The sequence below is a fragment of the Pipra filicauda genome, unplaced genomic scaffold (genome assembly GCF_003945595.2).
Source record: "Pipra filicauda isolate LSUMZ 115617 unplaced genomic scaffold, ASM394559v2 scaffold57_size4234018_pilon, whole genome shotgun sequence".
In the NCBI taxonomy this organism is placed as follows: domain Eukaryota; kingdom Metazoa; phylum Chordata; class Aves; order Passeriformes; family Pipridae; genus Pipra; species Pipra filicauda.
The window spans coordinates 600,543-627,443 of NW_024104731.1; the positions used below are offsets into that span (position 1 = coordinate 600,543).

General features: G+C 35.8%; 1 protein-coding gene across 2 annotated transcripts in view; it reads left to right on the plus strand.

The window, feature by feature from the left end:
• FGL1 (fibrinogen like 1) overlaps positions 1-26,901 on the plus strand; it is a 40,129-nt gene that overhangs the window by 10,729 nt on the left and 2,499 nt on the right. The window contains exons 4-12 of one of the 2 annotated variants that reach the window (XM_039387610.1): positions 417-565; positions 2,897-2,970; positions 6,318-6,498; positions 8,936-9,095; positions 10,521-10,618; positions 11,515-11,603; positions 12,165-12,352; positions 16,139-16,262; positions 23,525-23,665. In XM_039387610.1, the coding sequence (XP_039243544.1) occupies positions 439-565; positions 2,897-2,970; positions 6,318-6,498; positions 8,936-9,095; positions 10,521-10,618; positions 11,515-11,603; positions 12,165-12,352; positions 16,139-16,262; positions 23,525-23,545 (1,062 nt within the window). In that variant the 5' untranslated portion in view covers positions 417-438 and the 3' untranslated portion in view covers positions 23,546-23,665. Of the gene's footprint in view, positions 1-416; positions 566-2,896; positions 2,971-6,317; positions 6,499-8,935; positions 9,096-10,520; positions 10,619-11,514; positions 11,604-12,164; positions 12,353-16,138; positions 16,263-23,524; positions 23,666-26,901 lie in introns of those variants that run through there. The other variant, XM_027735373.2, reaches the window with a different exon arrangement.

The following is a 26,901-nucleotide window of genomic DNA, read 5'->3' on the forward strand; positions in this document are numbered from 1 at the left end:
TCTGTGACTTGGATTAAGATCTGTAATTTTTTTGAAGGTTTTTTCAGTGAATGCTTTTTATTGCATTATGTGTTAATGTTTGTCAGCAAATACCTGTAAACCAGGGCAAATATTTAATTAAATGAAGAAATTAGTTTAAGAAACCGACTTTCAGAGGACTCTTCCTAGAGGAAGATGTTAAGCTTCCATTGAACAGAACTGTAGCTTTACATATTACCAAAGAGCATAAACATGCACTTTCAGAGATTTCTTACTAATACAACCTTTACTGAAACGTTTTTTAGAAATGTGGAAAACTAAGTAAACTGTTACCCACATTAATTCCATGACTGAACCTCTTGATTTGGGTAGTGTATGCAAAGCGCTTTGAAAATGTATGGGGCTTGACTCTATTTACCACCTTCTTGTCACTGTAGGATTGACCACTCAGCAAATCTCATGTCACTGCAACTGGGAGATCAGACATACTACAGGAGTTTATACCTGCTGAAAAACTGGCTCAAAGGTGCAAGGTCCAGGATCAGCACTGCTGACTGTCCTCTGCCTTGTCTGGGTCTCCCTGATGGTCAGTGACAGAAGCAGAGAAACACTGTTAGGTTACCCTTTTCCTCTCAGAGCCTGAGATTTCAGGTCTCTTCCTAGTCTTTTTGACCTTCTCCCGTTTTTGGAGAAGAACGGCACACAGATTTTGGTCTCCCCAACCCTATTATAGACCCACTCTGGTATTTTTACCCTGTGTCCTTTCTCTTTCAATCTTCCCTGTTTCTGACTGAAACATCTGCCAAACGGAGCTCTCATCTCTTCCCCCTTTAAAAGACTCTTAATTGTCTTACAATCATAGTGAGCTCATATTGTGAATGGCTACAGGATCAATACTCATGGCAGAAACGTCTCTAATTTAAATAACAGAATTCATTGACAGGCAATTCTTGCAGATTCCTCACACACACAGATAGTGGCCCCTATTTTTAATCCTGTAATTCATAGGCTTTACCACTTCAAAAAGTATCAGAACTTGTTGCATTGAATTCTGGTAAAGTTTCTAATTCAAATGATATAACATTTATTTGGTTAGCATGAAGAACAATTTACAGCTTTAAATTCAGAAATTTTATGGAATAGAAATAACAGCCTAAGATTTTCAGTTCACACTTTTTACTCAAAAAAACACTTTATAGGTGATTTTTAATGGATTTCTTTGAAATCTAAAAAAATCAGCTTAGTATAGAGCTTTGCAGCTTAATGGTCGATGTTGTATATGTCCAAAATGCTTAAAAGGACTTCTGAGCTGTTTGCAACATGGGTCAATGGTTACACAGTACCCTAAACACTTTGTGTCTTCACCAGTTCTGTGCAAGACATGGTATAAAGAGTTTCAAACAGATACACTTGGGCCTCACAACTCTATGTTTTCAAATATGATGCTTTCAAACCAGCAAATCTCAGATGTAAAAAAACTAAAACAAAACAAACCGATGCTGCTTACTTAAATAACTGTAATTTTAAAAAGCATCATAAGTATTTTATAGGTAGATGTTGAAATCTGAAATTTGGCTGTAATTTGTAGTCTTGCATGAGGTTTTCAGAGATTGGTGAAAATAAAAGTTGGACTTGTCCAATTTTACAGACTTAGAAACATACTTCTGCTTATCTTTGTACATTAAAAAGCACAGTCTGCCAAAGTTCCACTCATGTTTATATTAATTCCTGTAGAAACATGAGTGAAAATTTTCGTAAAGTTGGTGTTTCAATAAGCACATGCTGACATTGAATCATTACTCTCTATTATAGGACTTACACTTTGTCTAACCACAAATGTTTTAATGTGTTACTGTCCCTGGAAGCATTCAAAAAACATGTAGATGTGGTGCTTAGGGACGTGGCTTAGAGGGGGACCTGTCAGTGTTAAGTTAATGCTTGAACTCGATGATCTTGGAGGTCTTTTCCTTAAAGACTCTATGATTCTATGTAATTAGCTGATTCAGTTTGATAAGCAGAAAAAGCAGAGTGGGCACATATTCTGATTTAAATAGGTGTTAGACTATACTGAAATAAAATATTTGTAGTTAAAAGCAAAAAGAAACATTCCTCAGTTGATAGCTTCCAACAGTATAAGTAATTAATTCAGAATATCCATGTAAATATTATAGTAATTGGAGGCCTTGGTTTCTCATCTGTGAGCTGAAAAGCACACATCTACCTTACAAAAAAATTGTGAAGTTCTATCAGCTAATGTTTGCAAGGCAGTGAGATACAATGGTGGTTGTTTTAGCATTTAAAATAATTTTCATATGAAACAAGGGGGTTTAAAATGGTGTGGGTCATACAGTACAAAATATCCATACCTATCAGTTGAAAGATATCATCCTTGCAACCATTAGAATAAAAGTTGATAACTATTATGCGTTTTCCCCCCAAATTACTCTACAGCAGTAGAATTATCTTGATCTTCTCCTGGCACACAAAAGTTGCACAAATCTTTAGTTCAAGGACAACTAGCTGAATTCAGATTTTAATTAATAGTTTATACCAGAGAGCTTTCTCACAAATTTAAAGGACCAACAAAGAATATTGACCTGCTTTTCAGCTCATTTTAAAACATTTTTTGCTTTTGTCTGGAAAATAAAGTATGTGAGTATGAATCTTGAATAGCTGTTCTAAAATACATGGAGAGCTCTGATACAAAGTGGCCTAAAAGGATAAATTCTAGTTTTACTGGATTTTGGAGTCATATTTTATCAGACTATTTTAGATATTTGTAATGAAGCCTTATGATTTGAAAGAAAGGAATTATAGGTTAAATAGACTTTTCTGAATAAAATTTAAGATGTCAAGTGTAAATATTAATTTCAATGTTTAAGTTAACTACTATTTCATTTTTTCCTCTACTTCACAGCTTCCAAAATGAAGATTTTGATAATGATTGATTTTGTCCTTGCAGCTAGCTTGATGGATGCCATTGACAGCTCTGTAAGTTCCAGTAATTAAATCTGTCTATAGAGTTTCTTCTAAATATTGCATACCTTGTCCTCCACAGCACTCACAATGCATCTCATCTACATGGGATGGCAGAACCTTTGATGGAAAATATTACAATTCATAGCAAAAATGAAAGAATGGGGAAATAACCTCAAATGATGTTCAGTGGGGACAAGTTTCCAATAAGGAAAGAGGAAACAAATGCGTAAATATACAACGGAAGATAAATCACTGGGCAATGGCCAGTGAAGAAAGAAATCGAGTCAGTTTGTGACTGGATCTGATGTGAAACAGGAGGTGATGTACCTTTGCTAAAAAAGGTATCACATGGTGCATTGAGGCACGTTGTACAGAAGGCACACAAAGTGGTTACGCTACCATTCAGGGGTAATGCTAACTCCGAATAACACCTTTAGTTTTGAGCAGCATACTTACAGAAAGGCAAAACCCAGGAACTCCTAAAGCAGTGGCTGCAGCAGTAGTGTTTCTGGAGGAAAAATGTTTCTGTCCTTCTCTACCTTGTCCACTTGCCATACAATTTTTTCTCAAACAAGATCCATAGCTTCGTATTCTTACTTGTTCCCATGTAATTGGATTATAATTCACACTCAGAATCAATGATCAAAACTCACTTCTAGCTCCCAAACCCTTCTGCTATGTATTCTGCCTCTCCAACAAAAAGCCTAACAAAATCACACTTACTCTGCTGTTTAAAATCCCTCCAACCTCACCAACCCTGTACTGCCTGTCTTGGCTGTCCTTCCTAGTTTGATATTCAGGTCCTAAAGAGACCTAAAGAGATTATACTGTTGATTCATAATTGCCTAGGTGGAAGTGGTTGCTGAATGTAGAACTAGATAAGCATCATTGTTTGTAGCTTACATTACCTTATGGAAAACTTCTGTTCAGACAAGTAGCTTTATAGAGACAGAATAAATAAATAAAGACAGAATAAAAAGCAACTCCTCTGTAATCACTTCTGCTCAGTGGAGAAAAATATAATTTTTACAGAACCCTACTGAGAAAAAAAGGTTTTCCAGTTAAATGCATTTACTTTTTTTAAAAAATTATTTTTCATTTGGAATGTTGTGGGCTTTAGCTGATCTTGTGAGTAAAAACTGGGAACATTCTGAAGTTTACCTCTGTTTTCACATTTTAATCTCATTAAAACACTAGTCTCAGTAGAGAGATATTTTAGAGCTAGTTTATATTCTAAAAATATAGGAAATAACACCCCAAGTAAAACCTTTGTATTTTTATAGCTTTCATAAAGTATTCTGAGTCTAATTTGTAGCATTAATTTTAATGGAAGGTCACTAGCTGCTAAATAATCCACACAATAATGGAAATGAAGGCACATTAATTACAGCAGCTGGTTAAACATGGGACCATGTGCCCAAGAGCTGTCAGCAGTTGTTAGATAATTGCTTCTCAGTGTGTAGTGCAAACAGTTGCTTCACTGAAACAGGCAGAACAGATTGTGTTCAGTCTGGTTTCTAGCAGTGGGCAGCACTGTCCACTGGAGACAGTCACAAAGAAATTCATATTTTGTTGAGTATTTCAATATTGTAATAGTTTAACTTTGGTCCATATCTAACAAAAGGAATAGCGATGTGTTATAGCTGTTGACTTATAACCCTAAGTTACATTGTGCTTTTGTGTTACTCTAGCTGTGCACTAGTTTAACTCCAGTGATTTTAAAAGAGTTATCCTGTGAAAAAAAAGTGTCATAGAACATTAAAAGAACAGTTTGATAACCTGCAGATCTAAAAGCCACATTGATCCACCTTGAGGTTACACAGCTACCCTGTGATTGTCCCACAGGAAAAATTAGGTGTGGAATTCCAAGCATGAGACCTGTGGTTTTGCTGTCCAGCAGCAAAGTGTAATGGGATTTGTCTGGAGTTGACAGAGAGAGACACCAATGAGGAGGCTGAAGTCAGGGAGAGAAAGCAAAGTGTCAGATACCAGTACTTTTCACATGAAGGTTACTTTCAAAACTTGATTTCTGCGTAATCATTTTGTTCTTATGGTGTAGTTATTCAGTATAGCTAGTCATTTCTGGCTTGCCACTTCCTAGGCACTGTGAGCTTAAATCCTTTTTAATCAGGAAATTGCTATGTGTAATGTAGATATATTAATTCACAATTTTTTAAGTAAACAATAAAAAAGATCCATTTTAAATGCACATTTAAGAATAATATTTAGATGAAGCCTGTTGCAGATTTGAGTTTAATTTGGTTCAAAGGAAAGGACCTTTTATAGTGATATATAAAATAGTGTCATACAAAATTTAGATATCAAGTTTTCCTAAGGTATGATAATATTTTTTGAGAAGTTCTATACTTGTACTACATAATTTAATCACATTTGGAGAATAGTTTTTAGCAGTATGAATAGGGGAACTGATAGATGAACTTCTACAGTACCCGAAAGAAACACATTTAGTTACCTGTAGCTGCCTCTTCTCAAATTCACAGTCTCTTGCTCTCTCCAGAAGGGAAGGTAGCTCTTGGTGGCTCAGATCTTGCCATATGTCAAAGAGGCAACCCGCCTGAAGCCTTGCTATGAAATTACAAGGTCTTGGAAACCAGGGCCACCATTTCCAGGTCTTTCCTATTGTACTTTACCGGTTTCTCCAAGGTTGTGTGTACTGAGTTAAGACTGATACAGTCTAACCTTCTCAATAAACAAACACTGCACTAAAACTGGTAAGTGTGGCATGATGGCCTCTTTATCACATTTCTCGCAATATTCACTTTAAGTTTTAACTTTAATTTTTCATGCATATTCACAGCTTCTTAGGGACTATTTATTTTAGCATGCCAAAAATTATCTTAAAACTTTAAAATATTTATGTTTGCAATGTTAAGGTTTTTATCATAAGCAGTATGGGTTGCATTTCTTTAAGATTCCAGAACCATCACGATGTCAGTAGCAGGCTTCACTGGATAGCAAATCTCTGTGGATGGCAGGTGATAGAGAATAAGCCATCCTTATGATAGAGTCTGTAATATAGTGTTTTTCCCTAAAGTCCCCTCTCCATGTTTGCAGTGAGAGCTGGTAGTTATAAGCACTAAAGAGAAAGTCTCTTTGCAAAACAAGTATGTGTTCTTAATATATATTTCATATATTACACTCTGTAATATATGAAATAATTTTATCAAAAGGTATCACATGAGGTGGAAGTCAACATAGTGTCTGTAGGAAATTGTGACCAAAATGTTTTATTCAAGTTAAATTTTATTTGTGGGGGGTTTTTGGTTGGCTTTTTGTGTCATGTGTTAAATTTCACAAAAATTTGTTGATTTTACAGTAAGATATGTTTTCCTCTCTAGGATTTACAGAAATGTTTTCAAGAGCAGATACAACTTCAGGGCCAGGTGAGGCTTCTGGAGCATCGTGTGAAACAGCAGCAGTTAAAAATTATGCAGCTTTTAGAGAAGAAAGAGATTCAGTACAGTGACAGAGGAGATGAAAACAGTGTCATTGACTTGGGAGGAAAAAGGCAGTATTCAGGTTAGAAATGAAGCTATTCTTTTCATTTCCATGAGTACTGATACACAGAAGCTTTAGCACAATTGGGCCCATTGACTTATTGTTTTAAAAGCTCATCATAGAATAATTGTTTAAAACACAGTGTTCAGCTTTTACCTAGACCTTCTAGGCAGGGAAAGATTGTTAATACCAGATGGTATAAATCAAATCAAGATTGAAATAGTTTATTGATTTATTAATAGTGCATAATTTAAAAACAATCAGTGAACAATAAATTAAGCATAAATATCAGCCATAAAACGGGAAAAAAGTCAATAATAGACATTTACAAAATGTTAATCAGAAGTTACAGATTGCTAAACACTGTTCTTTGACTAATCTCAAAAAGTTCTAACCCACAGGGTCAGTTCACATTCACACATTCAAATGGTCTCCTGGGTTACAAGCACACAGCAGCTCTTCCAATCTGTAAAATTCCTGAGACATACATATTTACACACATAAGCCTGGCATAATGACACCTGCATCTCACTTTAATAACATTCTGTGTGTGGCCCCATTTTGACTGAGTTAGATTCAGCTCATGACATCACAGCTTCTAAAATACTGGTTTAAAGTTGTTTTTATATTCTCACCAGCATTGTGGTGGTGATCTGCTCCCTCTACAAAGCTAAGTGTTGTCTTGTAACAGCTGCAGTGAGGCCAAACTCTTAAAATAATAAAACACTATCCAAAACAACAGTTGGATTGAAATTACAACTGATTCCTGGATGGTGTTCATTTCTTATTTTCCAGTTCTAGAAAGCCTAAACTGCTATTATTTTTAAAAGCCTTGTTTGAATATACTTCTAGTGTTTGTGCTGCTGGAAGAAATCACAACATATAACAAGGCATCAAATATAACAAAGCACCATTAAATTTAAATTAAAAGCAGTTGTAAGTCTGATTTTAAATTTTAGCTATGTATTTATTTATGTACTCAGCATCCTGGAATACTTTTTAAAAAATATTATCATGGCTGACTCATTTGTTACTGGAAAAGATTATTAAACCTACATTTCTCTGAAAGGCATTTGCATTTTCTTAGCACATGCCTCAGTTTATTTTCTGAAAATGTTACTCTAAATAACAGATGTAACTTGTTCCCATTTCTGATGATTTTTTCCCCCATTAGTTCTTCACTTTCCTTATAGCTTGGGAAATGCTTTTTCCTGTTCATACTGCATTATTTCACTTAAACTGCTGTAGCATTTTAATATCAAGAGAGCTGGATAATTTGAGTTAGATAGTGAGGGAGAAATTCCACACTATATACAACTGCTAAACATTAAAATATGCTTGTGTTTTGCACAAGAAATTAATGGATAAGAAAAGCTATTTTCATGTAAGCCAATCAAACATTTGCTAGAAAGACAACTTAGCTGTTATTTAAATCATGTTTTCTATTAGAATTTATTCAAATCCTGGCATAGCTATTTGTTTTCAGTATAAAGTGTTTATTTTCTATGTCTAATCTTCGCTGACACTTTCACTGACAAGAAATATAATAGTTCAGAAAATTCCAACAAGGCCTGGAAGTTCAGCCAACATATTCATAAATGTTTCAGAGAATGCCATAAAGTTAATCAGCTCTACCTTAGCCAGGAAAAGCAGAAATGCTGAAAATCATACGTCTTTCCTGTATGACAGTTTAATGGTAGATTACATATAAACAAAGAACTCCTTTCATTTCTTAAATCCTAGAGGAAAAAATATAAAATTATAAAATTACATTGCTGCAATATTTCCATGAGCTCTGGATTTTGTGATTGTTGTAAATGATATTCATCAACAGCAATGCAGGCCAGACTGTAACTGGTATCAAGTTGCAGTGCTATCATTTTAACCATACACTGCACTTTTTGGGAGTAGTATTCTATATATTTTTGCATCTATTTGGTTGAAAGGACAAGAGAATCAGGCCCAGCAATTGTTTCTGTTTTCTAACACTGGAGACTCATACTCTTGTTTTTGGCAGTTCTGCTGTGAACTTTCTGGACATAGATGTACATGTTTATTTTCGAAGGTTACCATGTGTCTTATACATAATTTTATGCTGGAAGCAGGATTCTAATGTGGATCATACACTGTAAATTAGAAGTGACACCACTTAAAATGGAGGAATTATTTTGCTAGGCAAATGAAAACAAAAATTATAATATTTTATGGTGGAAAAAATATTCTTTTAATGAAATGTCAAAATAATTACAACAATAAATATTGCTTTATGCTCATAAAGCAACACAAATGCAAGAAAATGCCCAAAAGTCAATGAAATGTGTTTGCAAATATATTTTTTTATTAGTCTCGTTCATATGTGACTTCTACATGACATGACTTGATTATCTCTATTGACTTCTCATTTTGCCATTAAGTACAAAACTAAAAAAGTTGTGTCCAATCAATGTTTTGTGAACAGATTGCGCAGAAATCTACAATGATGGCCATAAGCAAAGTGGATTTTATAAGATGAAACCTATCCAGAGTCCTACTGAGTTCCTTGCCTTCTGTGACATGTCTGAAGGAGGTGGTTGGACTGTTTTTCAGAGACGATCAGATGGCAGCCAGAATTTTGATAGGTAGGTACTAGACTTGGTCATTAAAATTGGAAACTAAGTGGAGAATCATTAAACCAGATGGAGGAAAGTTAAATCAGAACTCTAGAAGTATATTAATAGGTTGTTATCCCAGATAAAAGGGAGGAATGGTTATTCTGTGGGACAGCCTCCAGATGAGATACCACTTCTGGCTCTGGCTGTTTTCTATGAGACATCTCTGTTAGCCTTTTTCTGACAACTTGTCCATTTTACATGAGGACACTTCAATGTCAAATGCATTAACAATTGTTGGAGCAAGGACTCTTAATGACGAGTAAAGGACTACCTTGTCTTTTGCAAACAGTAAACATCTAAAAATGTAAAAATGCAAGCAATCTGCTTGAACCAAAATGCCATCAGCAAGCAAGTATGAGAGAAACACACCACAAAAGTAATTTGTAGCTCATGACAAAATGCCTCCAGGAAAAATAAAATGGTTGAGAACTTGATTTGTGGACAACTAACCTCCTTGCCTTTGCCAAGACTCACACATTTTTTGGGAAATGTCCAGAAGTGAAAACTTTGGCCCTGTGAACCACAAAAACAAGCCACTTGTGAGCCAAGAAAACTTCTATTTTACAAAATATGGTCAGACAAGCTACAGAAGCAATCTGTAGCATTTTGCAATTATTACCACCACACACCACCTATTCTTTTCCCTTTCCAGAGACTACCAGCTGCTAAAGTCGTAGGGGCTTCTCTTCCTTATGGCTGCCTGTCCACAGCCTTTCATCCATTGCTGAAGTAGGTTGCTTCTGATACAGGAAACATATGATATTTCTGTTCCCATTAGAACATGTCATGAAACTAAAACCACTAAGAGTTTCAGAGCCACTGTAGGCAGGGAAATGTATACACATTAATTCTTGCAACTATGCACCAGTATTGAGTTCAAAAATTTTTAGAATCTGTTAATAACTCAAAGCTAGAAATGGCTAGCTAATACCTCAAGTTACAAATTTATATATCCAGCTGCAGGAGTTTCACACCTTAATCAAATCACAGATAATAAAGAAACAATGCCTGTGAGACACCTACACGATCCCTTAGATTTAACCAGGAAAAATGTCTTCACATCAGATAAATTGTGCTATACCAGAGATTGGACTGAGCTGTTAAACTGAAACAAGAGAGGTTCAGATTGGATGTAAGGAGAAACTGTTTCACTGTGAGAACAGTCAGCAGGTTATCCAAAGAGAATGTGCAGTCTCCATCTCTGGAAGTTTCTGGACAAACTCTGAGCAACCTGGTCTGATCTCATGGCTGACTCTGCCTGGAGCATGACATTGGGCTAGATTGCCTCTCAAGGTTCCTTCCAGTTTGCATTATTCTGTGATCTATAACTGTATAATAAACATCCAAACAAACTTGCTTTTTTGATAAATTAATGATTTATACTCTTTTCAGAGTCTGGGCTGACTATGAAGAAGGCTTTGGAAATTTTGTTTTGAAAAATGGTGAATATTGGCTTGGAAATAAAAATCTTCATTATTTGACTAATCAAGGTAAGATTTGTATTATAACAATAGTCTTATAGTTTCTGTTTCTTTGCTCTTTCTGAGCCATTTTTTGTTACCCTTTTTGTTATCATAAATCCTGAGTTCTCGTTAGTCTGCATGGACTTCTCCAAGTTTCAGAACAAAACACACCTGAACATATGTTTTCTAACAAAAGGTTCAAAACTGTCATTGGGCCAATGGCATGCAGAGAGCTTCCATGAAACAGGACACACTAGACAGGAAAGAATTCTCTCTATCTGTTTTGCAGTCAGCATCACTACCAGTCCAGTCAGGTAGTATGCTGTACCTGTTCATTCAGTCAGGGCTTTATGTGGCTGTGTGGGCTATTATGTGAAGGTAATTCTAGGCCAGTCCTGTTGATCAGACCAGGTGTAGAAAGCTATTCCCATCTTTCTAAAAGTCACTCAATCTAAGCTAACTTTGGCTTTGTTGTAGAATGATGCATATACAAAACTTACCCATTGGCTTAGTCAGCTAAATCATATGGGAATCAGTGCCACCATGATGTGATCGTAGTATAACTCTTATTTTCAGAGTATAAAAATCTAATTTTCTTAGGAGAATGTTTATTGATTGTTTCTCACTATCTTTTTATTTCCACCTCAAATACCTTACTGAAATATAAAGTCCATAAGGCCTTTTTCATTAGATTTTTAATTTTCTACATTTGAAAATCTGTATTGGAATAATTCTAAAATTTTTCTTAGCTGACTCAGGTGAATAAAGACAATGAATAAAGAAAGAAGACAAAACCCCATGAAATATGCTGTGGTGATAAAGGTTCATGATAAAAACATATTTTAATTTTCTACTATAATAGTTCTGAAAAGTAGTGAGAGAAGCTAGTTTAACTAAAATAATTTTTGTTGTTATTTTTCAAGGGAATTATACTTTAAGAATTGATCTAACTGATTTTGAAGGAGAACGGCGTTTTGCACAATATGCAAGATTCAGAGTTGCAGGAGAGGAGGTAATAAAATATTAAATTACTGGAGATTTTAATAAAAATGTGGATTCTGTAGACCAACAATAAACATACACGTTCCCTAATTTTCATGAGGGTTTGTGTAGAACCTTATTATATTTTCTTTCTTACACATGCTTATAATTTTCAAGGATGCAATAACAGTGGTTTACCCTGATACATTAATTTTACACTTTCTGTAAAATACATGTATAATTTGATTTAGCAGCCATGGATAAAAACAGTTTTTCTACTTTTGTTGACACTACCAATAGTAATGGTACATAACATTTTGATTTGTAATGTATATTGCAAACTCACCTTAATATTGTTTTTTATTATGTCATTTATACGTAAAGTTAATGACAAATTTTACCCCTGGTAAGCATCTTTACAGCACTTCATTATCTAGTACACAGTATTTAAGTGGCATGATATTTCTTAGCATAAAAATAGTAGCAAATTGATCAGATTATTTTCCTCTTTGTGGTTTCACTCTCTGATATGCTAAGGGCCAAAAACATATTGGAATTTAATTTTTTTTCCTTTCTTCACATTTTTCATTAGCATTCTTATGAGATGAGCTGTGGTGAATACTCTGGTACAGCTGGTGATTCCCTTACTGGTGGATTTCATCCTGAAGTAAAATGGTGGGCTGATCATCGAGGAATGAAATTCAGTACTAGAGACAGGGATAATGACAACTATGAAGGTAACTGTGCTGAAGAGGAAAAGGCTGGCTGGTGGTTTAACAGGTACTTTGATTTTATACAGTTACTGTCAACTATTCTGCTTCGTGCATACTCAGACAATAATAACATATGGTAGAAGATAGGATTGACATTGTTTATTTATTTGCAATGTGCCCCCGTCTCCTACCAGAGATCTCAGTGCTGGTAAGACTGAGACTCACTGCAGAAGGGACAGCACCTACTGCACAGGTCTCTGTGATAATGGTATTTGCAGTAGGTCATCTTTGTTATCAGGCAGTAAGGAGGAGATAATTCTGCCTCTTTAAGGTAACTAGTTTTTACACAAGTAGGTCATGTAGAGTTTGCAGATGTATCCCTGTTGTGCTTCATTCTTGCATTTTTCCTGCATTGCACTAGACCAGATGTGGCAGTGCTGAAAAATATCTGACGAGATAAACTAATGCCAGGTTATCAAGACTCATTTTTTTCACCTCAGTTCACAGCATCTCACTCTTGTTATTCCTTCTATACGAAGATGGTAATGTGTCCATTCAATTTCTGTCAGTAAGTATGGATGGACTGAGACAAAGATTTTTTTAAATAGGGTTCAGTGAAAGAATTTTAAAACTCTACTTACATGCAGAATACCAATTCAAAAATTAAAAATGGGTAGCCTTAGCACAGTCTGTACAGATCAGCTATGTTCTTTCCCGTAATTAACTGGATAAATATAGCCATGAAGAGAAACTATGCAATCTCACTGTGTAATAGGTTTAAAATACAGCTCAGGGAAGCATACTACTCTCTCACTGTGATCTCAGTTCACTTGGCAAGAACTGCCAAGCTGGATCAACTCCATTGTTTCTGTTGTGTCATCATTTGTTTCTGTTAACTCCTTATTTTCCAAATTCTGATTCCATAAGTAGTGTCTGTGACCACCTTAGCTGATATGATGTAGCTGTTAACTAAATGTTTCACAATTGACTACTTATTTTAGTACAGTTTAATATATTTGCATGGATAGTGTGCCAGCAGAGTGTTTGAGACCTACGGCAAAAAGCCACATGTAGACAAGGGGTTTTTTTGATTTCTCAGGAAAGCTAACATATAAAAGGGAAAGACAACTATGCTGGAGATTCTTTTCACATGAAATCAGAACTTTTGACGATTTAAAGGAATATTTAGACCTCAAGTAGCATTAAACTGATATCAGACCACTGCATACAATTTTTTATTTTTTAAAAACTTTTTTTTAATATTGGATTGATTTGGACAAAAGAATGACCCCTTTGCAAAAGAAGCTGTACAGCAGAACTTGACAGTTATTTATACCTTGTAGCTGGTACTACACAACTACTAAAGATAGCTGACTCCTGCTAGGCTAGTTCCTATTATGGTTGTGTAGTTAATGCTCTTAAAGTGACAGTCTATCTGGATAATGAATATGAGTTACTAATAGTTTTATTTCACTGTCTTGCTATTAACTTTTTTATGTTAAACCTAACATAAAACTGAAAACTGCAAAATACTAGAAGAAGTATCATGAAATCCTATTCAAAAGAACAGTACTGGCAGAGAAAGGAAAGCACTCAGAAACACGTATTTGTCATGCACAGATTAACAAACATAGAAGGAATTAGTGCTCTTGGCTGGTTTATATAGGAGCTCCCAGCTATGAAGGAATTGTTTATAGCCAAGTCTATGCTATCTGGACTAATGAAATACAGAAAAGCCCAAATAATATGAAAACCAAGGGACAGGACACAAGTGAGGCTTCACAAAAGTAGCTCAGATCTAAAGTTACCAGTTTTGCTCCAGCTCAGAATTTGTTATCCTGAACTTCTGCAGAAAAATGGTCCCTCTGCATCCTTTTGTAAGCAAAGCTCTAGGAGAGATTTTCATCTTGAATGCAAATCCACAGAGCCGGTACTACACCCAGGTCATAAGATTTCCTGCATCTAGGGTGTTGCAAAGGTCAGTAGGTTCATAACTAGTGAAAGGAGAGCTAACAGTTCTAGTTGGGCATGATCTTATCTCCCCCCAGCACTCACAGTTTTAGTTACACCATGCATGGATGATAATAGTGGATCTGTCAGGCAATAACTTGGGGCCATAGATCTCACTAACTCAAGCTGCCTGGCTCACCAATCATCCCAGAGACAGCATAGCTACATTCATGTGGGGCCTTAGAGGAGTCAGTAAACCCAGACAGAATTCAAAAAGTTCTTCAGGGAACAAACTCCATTTCTCTGCATCTGTCATATCATTAATATATAATTCAGATAAAATGTCCATGGGTAGTTCAGAGTTGACTGTACTTTTGAAACTATGGTAGTTTCTTACTTTAAAATTAACCTATGGGAAAGAAAGGAGAAACATAGGCTAACTTTAAGGTATTTATTGACTTGTGAATAATGAATGTTGCTTCACAATGTCATATCAATAATCACATGGCAATTGTTAATTTAGTATGTCCAGTTACTTCAGGCAGCATCCAGTTGGTTAGTGAATACTGTATATTTTGGCCATTAGTGCTTCCTAGCACTAATTAAGGCTTTTCACTGGCTCATGTTGCTGTTGACAAATTACGGTTTGCTTGCTTATGATTCTTCTAATGAATTCTGTGTTTTGATTCAAAGTAGACAGAATGCCTGCTCATTGCAGAATTTGTATGGTTAGAAAGATTATGTCACCTCTGATACAAGTTTGTCATTCTCAAAAACAAAGCCACTTTTGATGTCCACAAATTATAAGCTTTCAACTAACACATTATCAAAATTGAGCTTCAAAATTTTAAACAATAAAATAGCATATATAGATGAGAATTTTCCCATAGGGCTTTTATGACAGTTTTTATTTCTCAAAAACTTTGTTAATGAAGTGTAAGCAATGCCAAAAAGACTAAGATTTGCCAGTAATAATATTCATAAGGTTAATTTGGAATGTTTTCTGTTTGTGTATTATCTGAAGTCTGCTTTTGGAATCCATCATGGTTTGACAGCTAAATATTAACAGCACTAATAATGAAATACTGAATTGGCAGATAAACCAAGCTGATCCATCACAACGTGCTGCAGAAGGAACAGTCAGTTTGCTCTCCATAGAGATCTAAATTTCTTTCTTGTAGAGACCAAATCAGTATCAAGCTTGTGCCGGTTCTTATTCAAGCCTTTGAGGGTTTGATAGGATTTTTTCTTTGTTTGTTTCGACCACTGTATTTAATAAACTGTAACAGCATTGCTGCCTCAGCCTGTTAAAGAACCAAAAAAATGTACTTTGTATAATCAAATAAAGTGCCAATTCCAATGATCCAGTGAGTTGGTATACATATTTTTAATTAGCGTTCAGATTTCATCTATTTGTGAATAGAAGTCCACAGGTGAATAGACAAACTGATAGTGGTATTCAGGTTTTGGCATACAAAACACCTTGTGGTGTAACTGGAAAACTTGAGGGGAGCTACTCTGGAACAACAAAAACCAGAATAGGATTTATTTCCCAGAGTTTTTCTTGGTGTATGCTCTGCTGTCATCCATGGCCTGAACATCTCTGGAATAATTCTCCACTGAAGCAGATTCACAGGAAAAACTCCAAGAGCTAGTAATGTCAGAAAACATGTGAAAGGAACAAGCAGAACTTTTGTTTTAAGGAAGTGAAGAACACTTGCAGTTGTGCCCTAATTAAACCACTGTTGTTTAGGCTCACAGAAGTCCACAAATGCAAATTCGTGCAACTGTCAAACTAAGCTTTTGACAAACATGGCAAAATTTTTGACTCGCACAGAAATGACACATTCCTGAAACTTTTTGGCAGAAGCCTCATTGTTTTTTCCCCTTACTTTCCCACCAGGTGTCACTCTGCCAACCTGAACGGTTTGTACTACAGAGGACCCTACACTGCCAAGACAGACAACGGGATTGTTTGGTACTCCTGGCATGGGTGGTGGTACTCCCTAAAATCCGTTGTCATGAAGGTCAGACCAGCAGATTTTGAACTAAATATTGTTTAAGTATTTTATTAAGACGATTCACCTAGTTAATCTCTTAGGAAATTATTCCAAATTAAAACAGATAGGCCGATTTTTGCTTCTCATCTACGCATATATAAATTTGCAATAATTCCTCTGCAACTAGTAGTTTTATGAGATGTGAGAAGACAGTCTGGCCTATGAATCTTTAGATACAATACTAATGCTAATATGTGTACAGGGTTTTTTTAAAAATGGCAAGCATTCATCTAGGAATAAGGACATCATCAAGATGGAGAATTTTTTGCTTTACAGTAACTACAAATCCTTTCACCTTTAAAAACCAACATTATTGTTACGGTGTTGACCCAAAAATGAAAATTAATTGTACTTACTGCAGTAAAAAACCTATTCAAATAGAAGCATAAGGTTTGCTCAGTGGATGAAACATACTTGCTTTGGAATGGTTCAAGACTTTAGAAGTGAATTTCCTGTAAATTCCTCTAGTGTATTTGTTGCATGTGTTGTGTACATAGCATGCACAAAAAGGTATAAGGAATGAGGCAGGAAACTGAAGAAAGAGAAGGGATGCTACCAGGCTAGAATCAATTGGATCCAGCATAGAGAAGTGGATTGTCTGTTGTTGCTGAAGCATTCCTAGGGCTGGTCACATCATTTCAATCTAACATTTCTAGATGGTCAGTAATTATGCTTTTCGTCTTCTTGGTAACCATTATGCCCTTTTTTTAATAAAAAAAATAAAGGACTTTAATATATTGACATGTGGAGTTTAACAAAAGCTGCAACTAATGTTAATGTGAGCTAAGCTTTGAACACAATGCACATGTAGAGAGAAGTGTCATTTTAGAGGTTCTTAGTGCTTGACACTATAAATATCTACTTTCTTTGTTTTATCTGTTAGACTCCACAACTCTCTAAATTTGAATGTCCTGTTCAGTCACATCAAAGTGGTTCTGCTTCTCCTTTTCCTATGTACTTCTCTAGGCTCTCTGGGCTTTCCTCCTTCTCAAAGCTGCAGATCCACATTTTTCTTTTACAAGAAAAATAATGAGAGACTCTGCCTAACCCTGGCTTTTGTGCCTAGTACTACAATAGACTCCAACAGCCAGCAATAACAAGAGTTGCTGATTAGTGCTTGCTGCCATGGAGAAGATAGGAAAATAGGAAAGCTCTCTCATGAAATGTAATCCAATTCTGCTGGGCAGATGCAAGTGACGATTTCCAAAAACCAAAAAGGATCTAAGCTTGCTTTCTTAAAAAAATTTTGCTTTTGTGGTTGTACTGCCACTCTCTCCCCCTCTGTCCAAATACAGTTTTTGAATGTGGCAGCCACTTTCAGTCACGCTTAACATAATTGAAACTAACTCTTGGCAATATGTCAGTCAGTTTATAACTACATTGATCAGAATACAGGTCAGCTGAATGGTAACTCTCTGCATAGCCATTTTTCCTTCCATCTTCATCCTCCCAAAACAAAAGTTTGTAAAGAACCCTTGAAAGGGTTCTCTGCATGGAATAAGGGAAGGAGGATCTTCAGAACAACTGGAGAGAAAAAAGAGAGGTTCGTATGAAAAAATCTGATTTAATAAGATAAATCAGATTAGATCTAAACAAAAAAAAAGGAATTAAGTAGCAAAAAAAGAGAATTCAGGCAGCTAAAAAGCATGCTATAATGTAAAAATTGTGCTGATAAAATTTGGCAGTATAGAGTTTTTGAGGTCTCTGCCTTTTGTGTTAGTAGCAGGTATTCTATATAATCCAGTCTTTTTCTTTATGTATCAATAGATAATGTGCTAGAGACTTCTAGCCTCTATCCCTGCATGAGAGGACCAGTGAACAGCTCTACAACTGCTCATTTTGAACTTTGTTTTGTTAGTTACACCATATTAAATCCTGTATCTGACAGGAAGGCATGCCTCCCTATGTGGGTGTGTGCATGGTGAGAGAGAGGGAGAGAGAGATTCAACATTAAAACAGAAAATCTGGTAAAGTATTTTTATCCAATTTTATTATAGCACTTAAAATTGATTCCTATGTAACTGTGAGTATGTCTGTAGGTATGAGTTATTAATAAGGTAATGGAAGTTTTGGAGTAGCTAAAAAAGATGTTGTAAGTATAGAATCTCCCATAGTGATTTTCACATTCTTTTGCTACTCTAAGAGGAGAAACCTTTAATTATTTGGAAAAAACCGGAATGCCATTATATAGAAAATGTATAAAAATCCGTTTAGTTTTTCACAAGAAAATGGAAATATTAACTCATGAATCTGGAGAGCATCAAGCCAGATCATATTCCACCTAAATAAACGACATGGAGGATTTACGTACAGCAAAGTTGGATCTCTAGCACACACAAAGAAGCCCCTCAACATGTACAAATTGTTCTCATAAAATCTACAGTAATTTTTTTTTTATGTACTCCAGAATAAATCCATCCTCTTTATTTATTAGAACACTAATGAAATCTTTCAGCTGAGCTAGGGTGCTTTTGACATCTGATGATGATGTAAAATTTCACTACCTTTCTATACTGGAAATCGTAAAATGAAGGAGAATCAAATCTTTCTTTGAACATCTTATAATGCATTTATATGTTTATTTGGACTGAATGTTCTTCAGAACAAGGAAGCATCTAGCATACTGTTAGCAACATACAAATATTGTAGTTAATTTCACCATCTTTCTATGGCCTTTCTTTGTGCAATAAATCTTTCTGGCCACATGAAAAGCACGTGAAAGTGTTGTAATTCAAAATGGTCATATAATTGCTCTTAAATAAAGAAACACTTGATTTTCAAAAGGGAAGTTTTAATAGCTACCAGACAAGACACAAGCTTGGAAGAGAATTCCTTTCTCTGCCAGGCTTGCCTGTTCATATTAATTTATTTCCTCAACAGGCACAAACATGTTCTAAAGTAGTCTTTATTCTTACAAGACAGCATAACAAAGACCAGTTTATTTGTTCAGGTGTTAGACAGAACAACATAACTCCCAAATAGCTGAAAATTTATACATACTATTTGATACAAATCATATAACCCAACAGAAGAAGAATAAGATAACAAGGAAAATGTTTTATCAGTCATGATTTAATAAAGAACATAATGATAGCTACCAGCACCATGTAATCAGAAACATATTTTTTTGTAGTATTTGTTCAAAGGAAATACTCTTGTATTGTATTTCTATTTCTGTTTTCTTGCATTTGCTAAACATATTGGAGATTAAAAGAAGGGAAACCACAATCCTAGGTGAATTAAATAAGCAATAAAAGAGCCTTATAAGCTACAGCATTTTTTTCCCCTAGAATATCTAGAACGCATTGGCAGAGCTGAGATACTGCAGTTTGGCCTACTGTTTTCCTACTGTTTTCTCTTCAGCTCCACTGTTTAGCTAGAGTCTACCCCTCCCTACCATTCCCAAAACTGTTATTCATGACACCAATTCTTGAACTCCTTTTGTAGGTATAACATTTTGTTCTGTCAAAGCTACTTCTCCTTGCTATTAGTGAAATGGTTACCCAGAAAGGGGATCTGAACCACAGCTTGCCAGGCCTGTGAACATTACTGTCACGTTCCTATAGTTCACTCCTCGTTAGCTCAAAAGAATGAAAATGCAGCTTTTCCTTCAGTAGTAGGTTCTCTTTGGCAGTTGTAACAGAGGTAGAAAGAGCAGAAAGAGTATCCAGGGAAGTATTTTGTATCTAAATTTTGAAAAATTTCCACTTATTTGTCTTTTTTTTTTTAATTATTTGTCTATTAAGTGGTCAACTTACAAAGCAAAAATGGAGCTATTCAAAACCAGGAAGTACTTTTAAATTAATATGAGCATATGCTTGCTCTTTGCTCATAGAGGGTCTGAGAATTGGGAAATCAGGAAGGTTTCAAGCATTCAGCTAAAATCCATATGCAAGGTACGTGCAGAGAGAGAAGTTATAAATTTTGTTAGGTAAAGTGCTTCTTCAAAAAGAATGAAACTTTAGTGATAGTGGCTTTTTGATGCTTACTTGGTTTTTTGTTGAATACACAGTGTTCATCCAAAAATCTTCTTTTCCGGGAATCTGAGGGCCATCTCAATGTTTGTTTAGTGCAGGACAAAATCCAGCTTGCCATTGCTACATCTTCAGTTAATTAAAACAGTTCCTCTTAATCCTATCCTAGTGGTAAATAGATTGCATCAGAAACAAAATGTTGATATACAAACACTGAATAAACAATCTTGGGGCCAAATTCATATGTTGGCTTGCAGAAGAACCAAAATATGGCCTTTGAAACAAAGTAGCTCACTTTTTTCTGTCCTTCCTCAACAGGTCATAAATATCTGTGCATAAGTTCCTTTTACCTGTCTCTCCTACAGAATCCAAGCTTCTTTCTTTTTTTCTTCCTGTCTTAATGGCAGTCCGATTAACGACCTGTTAGCTGTGCCTTGCATACCTCGACTGCCCGGCTTAGGGAACCTCGGTAGCTCTGGGGTTCTGCAGAGGCTGAGCAAAGGCTCCAAGCAGCTAAACTGTGGTCTTAAGGCACCTAAAATGGCTGTTGGGTCTCTAAATCTATTGTGAGAATCAGTGTCCAACCTAGATTAAAAATGGATTGGATTGAATTATTTAATGAATATATCACCAACAGTATGGGCAGGAAGATAAGCAGATTCCTCCTAAAGGTAAATGGCTCTCATAAATGATTACATGAATTTCAGTACATCCAGTTTTGTTTTCCTTGCAAAAGATCACAAATAATTTTCAATTGATGGTCTGTCATGTAATTGCAAAATTATATTGCCATGGGAGCTCCTGGGCCGGTACTTTATGCAACACGATAGTTCATATTAAATTAGCTAAACCCAGACAAGTGACATATGAGCTGAAAGGCCTTTATGTTAGTGATATCCCGCACTAGATGGTGCTCTGTACATGGATTTTCTTAGGCAATACTACATCTGTAAACTAGTACAACCATTTCTCCTAATAAGGTTAATTATAAAATGATAGAAAACAAGTAAAAAATGTTTAAGTGAACTTAGTCCTGAACTTATTTTTTAAATCATACATGAGTTCCTAAGGTTACCTAAACTCTGTGGATATTCTCAGCATCTAATTATCTTGAGGTATGGCTCATTTAGGTAGCTAAATTGTGGTTTCTTTATTTTTAAAAGTCTATTACGATAGCAGTTTGTATTTTCTGATGATTAGCAAACAGAAAAAAAACCTGTGCAAGTTCCAAACTCTACTTGAACTAACATATTTGCACTACAGCATTCCTGCTATGATTCCTCTACTGCTCTTCCCTGCTTGGATGTCTATTTTTTACATCTCAACTGCCCAGAAATTCAATGGAACTTCACTGTAGTGAAGTTTATATCATAACAAATAATACAGCATTTGAATGTTTCTTGTGATAAAGAAACTGAGATTTAATGAATACTTGTGGCACCAGCAGGAGGAAGTAAGTGCTTGGGCTATAGTGAATTCACTGCAGGGAGAACACGAAATAAATCTCCTGCCAAGATGCCATAAACCCATCTGGGAAAAGCTGCCTCACGGAAATCAGTGGGTTATTCATGTGGTACTCAGCAAATATAAAATTCATGATGTATGTCATTGCTAGAAAGTCTTGCAAACCTCATTCAAAAGGCTAGTACCTAAGTTTGAACTATTAATGCTTACAAGATGTGCACTTTGCCTTGTGATGAAGGAGATTTTAATGATTGCAATATATCTCTTTTTTCTTATTTTCTAATAACTTTAAATGTCTCATTTTAAATATCCCATGGAAGTTTTTGAAATAAGACTAATTCAGATTGTGCCAGTCCTTTCTCACTGAATCCTACCTCTCTTACACAGCATGCTTAATTAAAGATCTCAGCACAGTTCTCATCTATTTCTCTCAGGGACTTTTCCTAACAAGGGGTTAAACAGCTTCTGAGTTGGTTCCACTAACCCTCTGACTCTGTACAGAAGAAAACAGAAAAATCATGCCCATCTGGAAGAACATTAGCCACTCAACCTAAAATTTCTAAGCAAAAAGCTCTTGAAACTGAAGGAAGGGAAGGCTTTCCTTCTTATTTTACACAATAGGAATACATTATTAATAATACAACTTTGGGAAAAAGGTCATTAATATTTGCAATTCATGGCAATAAATTCTGTTTTCCTTTAACTCCCCAATATTAAACTAAAGCACTTAGTGAGCCACTAAATTTGATGTAAAAGTTTCACATATAAGATAATAACTGCACACCTTCCCTGCTATGTAATTCTTAACTTTTTTTTCCTCTCTCCGAAAGAATTAACAAAATTATTCTCATGCAAATCAACTGAGTCCAGTAAAGTTACACTGGGGATTAATTAGTCACGTCATCTGCTCCTCAAGCAGCTCATTTATATTGTATCCCAAAGAAAACACAGCTTTAACAACAGATCCTTTCTATTATTCAACTTTCTCATTAAAAAGGTATCAGCCACATTCATTACTTAGCATTCCATAGGGAGTGTAGCCCTGTTAGTCTATATGTGCTCTGTAATTCATCACATACTAATGATCAACCACCTTCTCTGGTGTTACCAGAACAACAAAAGTATCTGCGTGTATGTCCAGCTAGAGCTGGAAAGAGCTACAGCTAAGAAAGCAAGGTCCATGACATCTCAGATGTACTTGCTGATGCATGTGATAACAAGCTATATATTCCCTGCAGAGGTCACATGGTGTCTTTGCCATTTGTATACTAATTAACCCTCAAAACCAAAATTCGAGAGAAATTAAGATATCCTGTAGCTTTTCGAAGAAGACCATCATTAAAGATGAGGAATGAGCAACAGGCTGTCCAGCATAGGAAGAGTTCCTGTTAGAAATAAGAGTGTTATCAAATTCACTCTTGAGATCTCCTGGTACATCACAGAGTGACTGTAGGGAAAATATAAACTTCCTTAGAGAACAGCACCACCATAAAGATTTCACCAGGTGAAATACAATTTAAATTATTTACCTTTGTTTCTTACTTGATAGGTAGCCTCTTCATCTAAGACAGCTTTAAAAAAAATACTCAACTGTGCATCCTAGACTTCTCTCATGAAAAGCTCTTACCAGAGAATACAAAAGACTGCCTGTTTCACAAGGACACATGCTGCATTATGGTTCTTTATAATATCATTGAGGATACAGATATTTTTGAAGAACACAGTGGAAACTGATGTCTGGCACCTGCCTTTTCTCTGTTGTCTGTTATTCACCTCCATCTTTTTTTACAGGATCTCCTTTCAGTTGAATAGTGCTAGAACCAAGAATGTAAAATGAGATTCAGGAGAAGTCAGCTGCTAATAAAAGGTTCCACTGTCCTTTCTTGCTGACCCACTAATTTAAATGCAAGTAAGTCTGATGTGATACCAGAGAAAGCCTTCATTTGGGTGTATTCATGCTTACTCATTAAAAACAAATAAGTTTCAGCAGACTGCTTCTTGCAAATGCTGTGACATACATCTTCAGCTACAAATGGGTTTCTCACATTATTTTAAGCAAGGCCTATATTATTCTCCAAAAGAAAAATGTACTGCAGTAGTGTTTATTTCACTGCCTATTTTACCATTGTAGGAAGAGAACAAGTGACCAAAATAAAAATCCTTTCTTTGGGTCATACAGATTTTGATGGGCCAGCAAAATCTGGAACCCTTCTGACTCGTAGATCTCATTTTCTTAATATGAAGAAGAATGAAACCTGAATACAGGTATTTTCAGACTAAGTGAAATACAGAATTTGTAGAAGTGAGAATTAATGTTTTCCCCCACCACCTCTCATGTTCTCTGTATCATGTATCATGTCATTGAACTCTTTGATACTGTTCTCATATATGTGGGAAATATGTTTTAACCACTTTACAGAGTACTTTGAAACCTTCTCAGGAAACATGCAATTCAAGGATTATGTTTTATTCTATTACTAGCCTAGGCTAATAGTTCTGTCTGATCCTTGTCTATAATCAGGAATCTTCAGGTTTTTCACTGGGATAAAACCTTATTAGCAGCAGTTCCTGAACTATATCCAGCATATGCAGAGAGGCTGACTTTTATGTACTGTCTGCATACAGGTTTAAGGCAGGAGAATGGCTCCTTTTCAGAAGCATTTTACACAATGATTCATTCAGTCTCTGGGAGAAGTGTACTGCACAAGTATTCCAGGGTATATTTAAAATGCCCACAGTTTTCCCTGAAAGATTACCTTGCTAGCTTACCTTCAAGCCGTGTATTTAAAAGAAAGAAGGGCTGACTATGGCAGAAGGCTCCACTATACTTAGCCCTACTGTTTTCAGTTTCTGGACTGGCATGAATAATTAAGGAAGTCTGCAGCTTCAACTTCCACGGAGACAGCAGTGCTGAAGAGCAGGAAATAATCAGCTCTAGTTGGCACCACCATCCATTATACCAATATTCACAGAGACAGGATCAGTAACCCTTAATAACAGCATTGCCTGTTATACCCATTTTAAACACACTGCAAGCTGCTCATCGTAAATGGCAAATGAAATCCAGAGTACAGGTCAGTGTGCAGAGTATGATATTTCAGTTTTCTGTGATACATACAAAGTAGGAAAAGTCAGGCATAGAGGGATTCCTTGGAGAATTCTAGTCATTTTAGGCTTAGAAAATGCTATATGCTACTACAGTTTCCATTTCAGACTATGGAAAATTATAAAAACTGACAAATGCCCACTAATAGGAGGCTGAGCAAGAGACTGTGGTTAAGGAGGGCGCCACGTGGGGCAGCAGGGATGAGTATTCTTCCGCTGCACATTCCATCTCTGACTCAGAAGCTCGTCACAATAGAAAACATACATATTTTTATAACTCCCTGTGCAAATTAACTGACTTCTGCCTTCAAAACATTCCAACATCGCATCTTGGTGGCTTATCTATGTGCTAGCCTTACGTTCAGCTACAAGAAAGCAAGTAGCTAGTAATGAAGAAACTAGCTTTGTTTCTTCTAGCTAAAAATGTTTGTTTCTATTCCAATTTAACTTTTCTTCCTTCTATCCAAGACTACTGACCCATCAGAAAAAGGAACTGAGGTTAAATCAACAAAAGAAATACATTGCTCAGACACTGCTAATGATTTTGTAACTTTGTATGCGTGGCTTTTCCTTTTTTCTTACAGTTCATTATACTTACAATCAACCCTTAAGACTGCAAAATAGCCAAAATAACACATCCAAAATATTAATTCAACATTTATCTGGTTTATTAATAACTTTGTTTATTCACACTGCCTTTACAGTATGAAATATCAACAACACATAATTTCACAGATAAATCGTACTGCATTCCAGGTGAAAAGTGCTGTAGACACATAATACATGCACAACCTGTCTCACTTACCTGCAATTTTCAAATAAAATAGTGTTGTTCTTATTTCAGATGCACCTGATTCACCAGTAATCTAGTCCAGTTTGTAAAGGTGAGTGGCTTGAACCCTAGACAGGGCTAAATTTTCTTAATTTTCTTATGTAAGGTCTGTCCAGCCATTAATACTAAGCCAAGAACAACAGTCTCAGGGTTTTTACCCTAGAGAAGTTTCTTTCATCAGTTACAGTGAGTATTGGGGGAAAGAAAATTAATACATCAGACCTGTTCTAAGGAAAATAAGGACTGGTTCAGAAATGAGTTCATGTAAGACCTCTAAGTAATCTATGCTGCTATGGGAAACACAGGCTAAAACACATTAGGTGCCAATAAGAAACTTACCACCCCAACACTCCCATACACACTAGATTATTTTCACTCTAAATTCCATATGTGTTTTCTCATCTTCTTCCTTTTGGCTTGTGTTCCCAGACAGGAGGGAAAAAATCCTAAATTTACTTTCATTTTCTTGCTCCCATTGAATGAATACCATTTCTTTAAAATGACAGGTAGAAAAGGCTTGTTTTGTGTTTTATTTACTTGTTTTTTCCCGATCTCTTAATTGTTCAGTAATCTTTCAGGCACAGTGAATACATTCAATTTCAACGCCCAAATCAAAAAGCATATGCTATCCCTTCATTCATGTTGGAATTCATTTGTCCATATTAGAGAGGATGGGCAAGTGGAAAGGGTTTCATTGTCCAGTTATCTGACTTTGAGCAGTCTGTGCTAAATCCTGCCATAGGCTGCTGCAGCACAGCTTCCCCACAGCATTTTGTTCCATCCAGTCTCAGTAAGGCTCAGAAGGGGACATCTTGTTGCCACACAGAACTGGTTTCCAGCTTTTCCTCTCTATTTTGTTGGTGCAAGCTTCCGTTTAGTGCACAGTACCTTTATCACAATTACTCCCACTTTTCTGTTTTTTTCTGTCCTGTTACATATACCATACTTACTTCTAAATAGGACTATTCCAACCAGTGTGAACAATGACACAATTTGCAATATTAAGGTGTTATGGGTCTAATGAAATACACATTCATACACATACAGATCTGAAACCCAGAGAAGACATTACTGACAGAAGAGGACCTAAGCAAAAGCAATGTGGTACACTACATTACACTGTCTTGTGAGCTCAGAAGCACCATCAACTTAGCACCTATTAACAACTCACTATGCATCAGCTGGCCTGCAGGAACTGTCAGCATGTATTACTTTGCATTTACTACTGGCA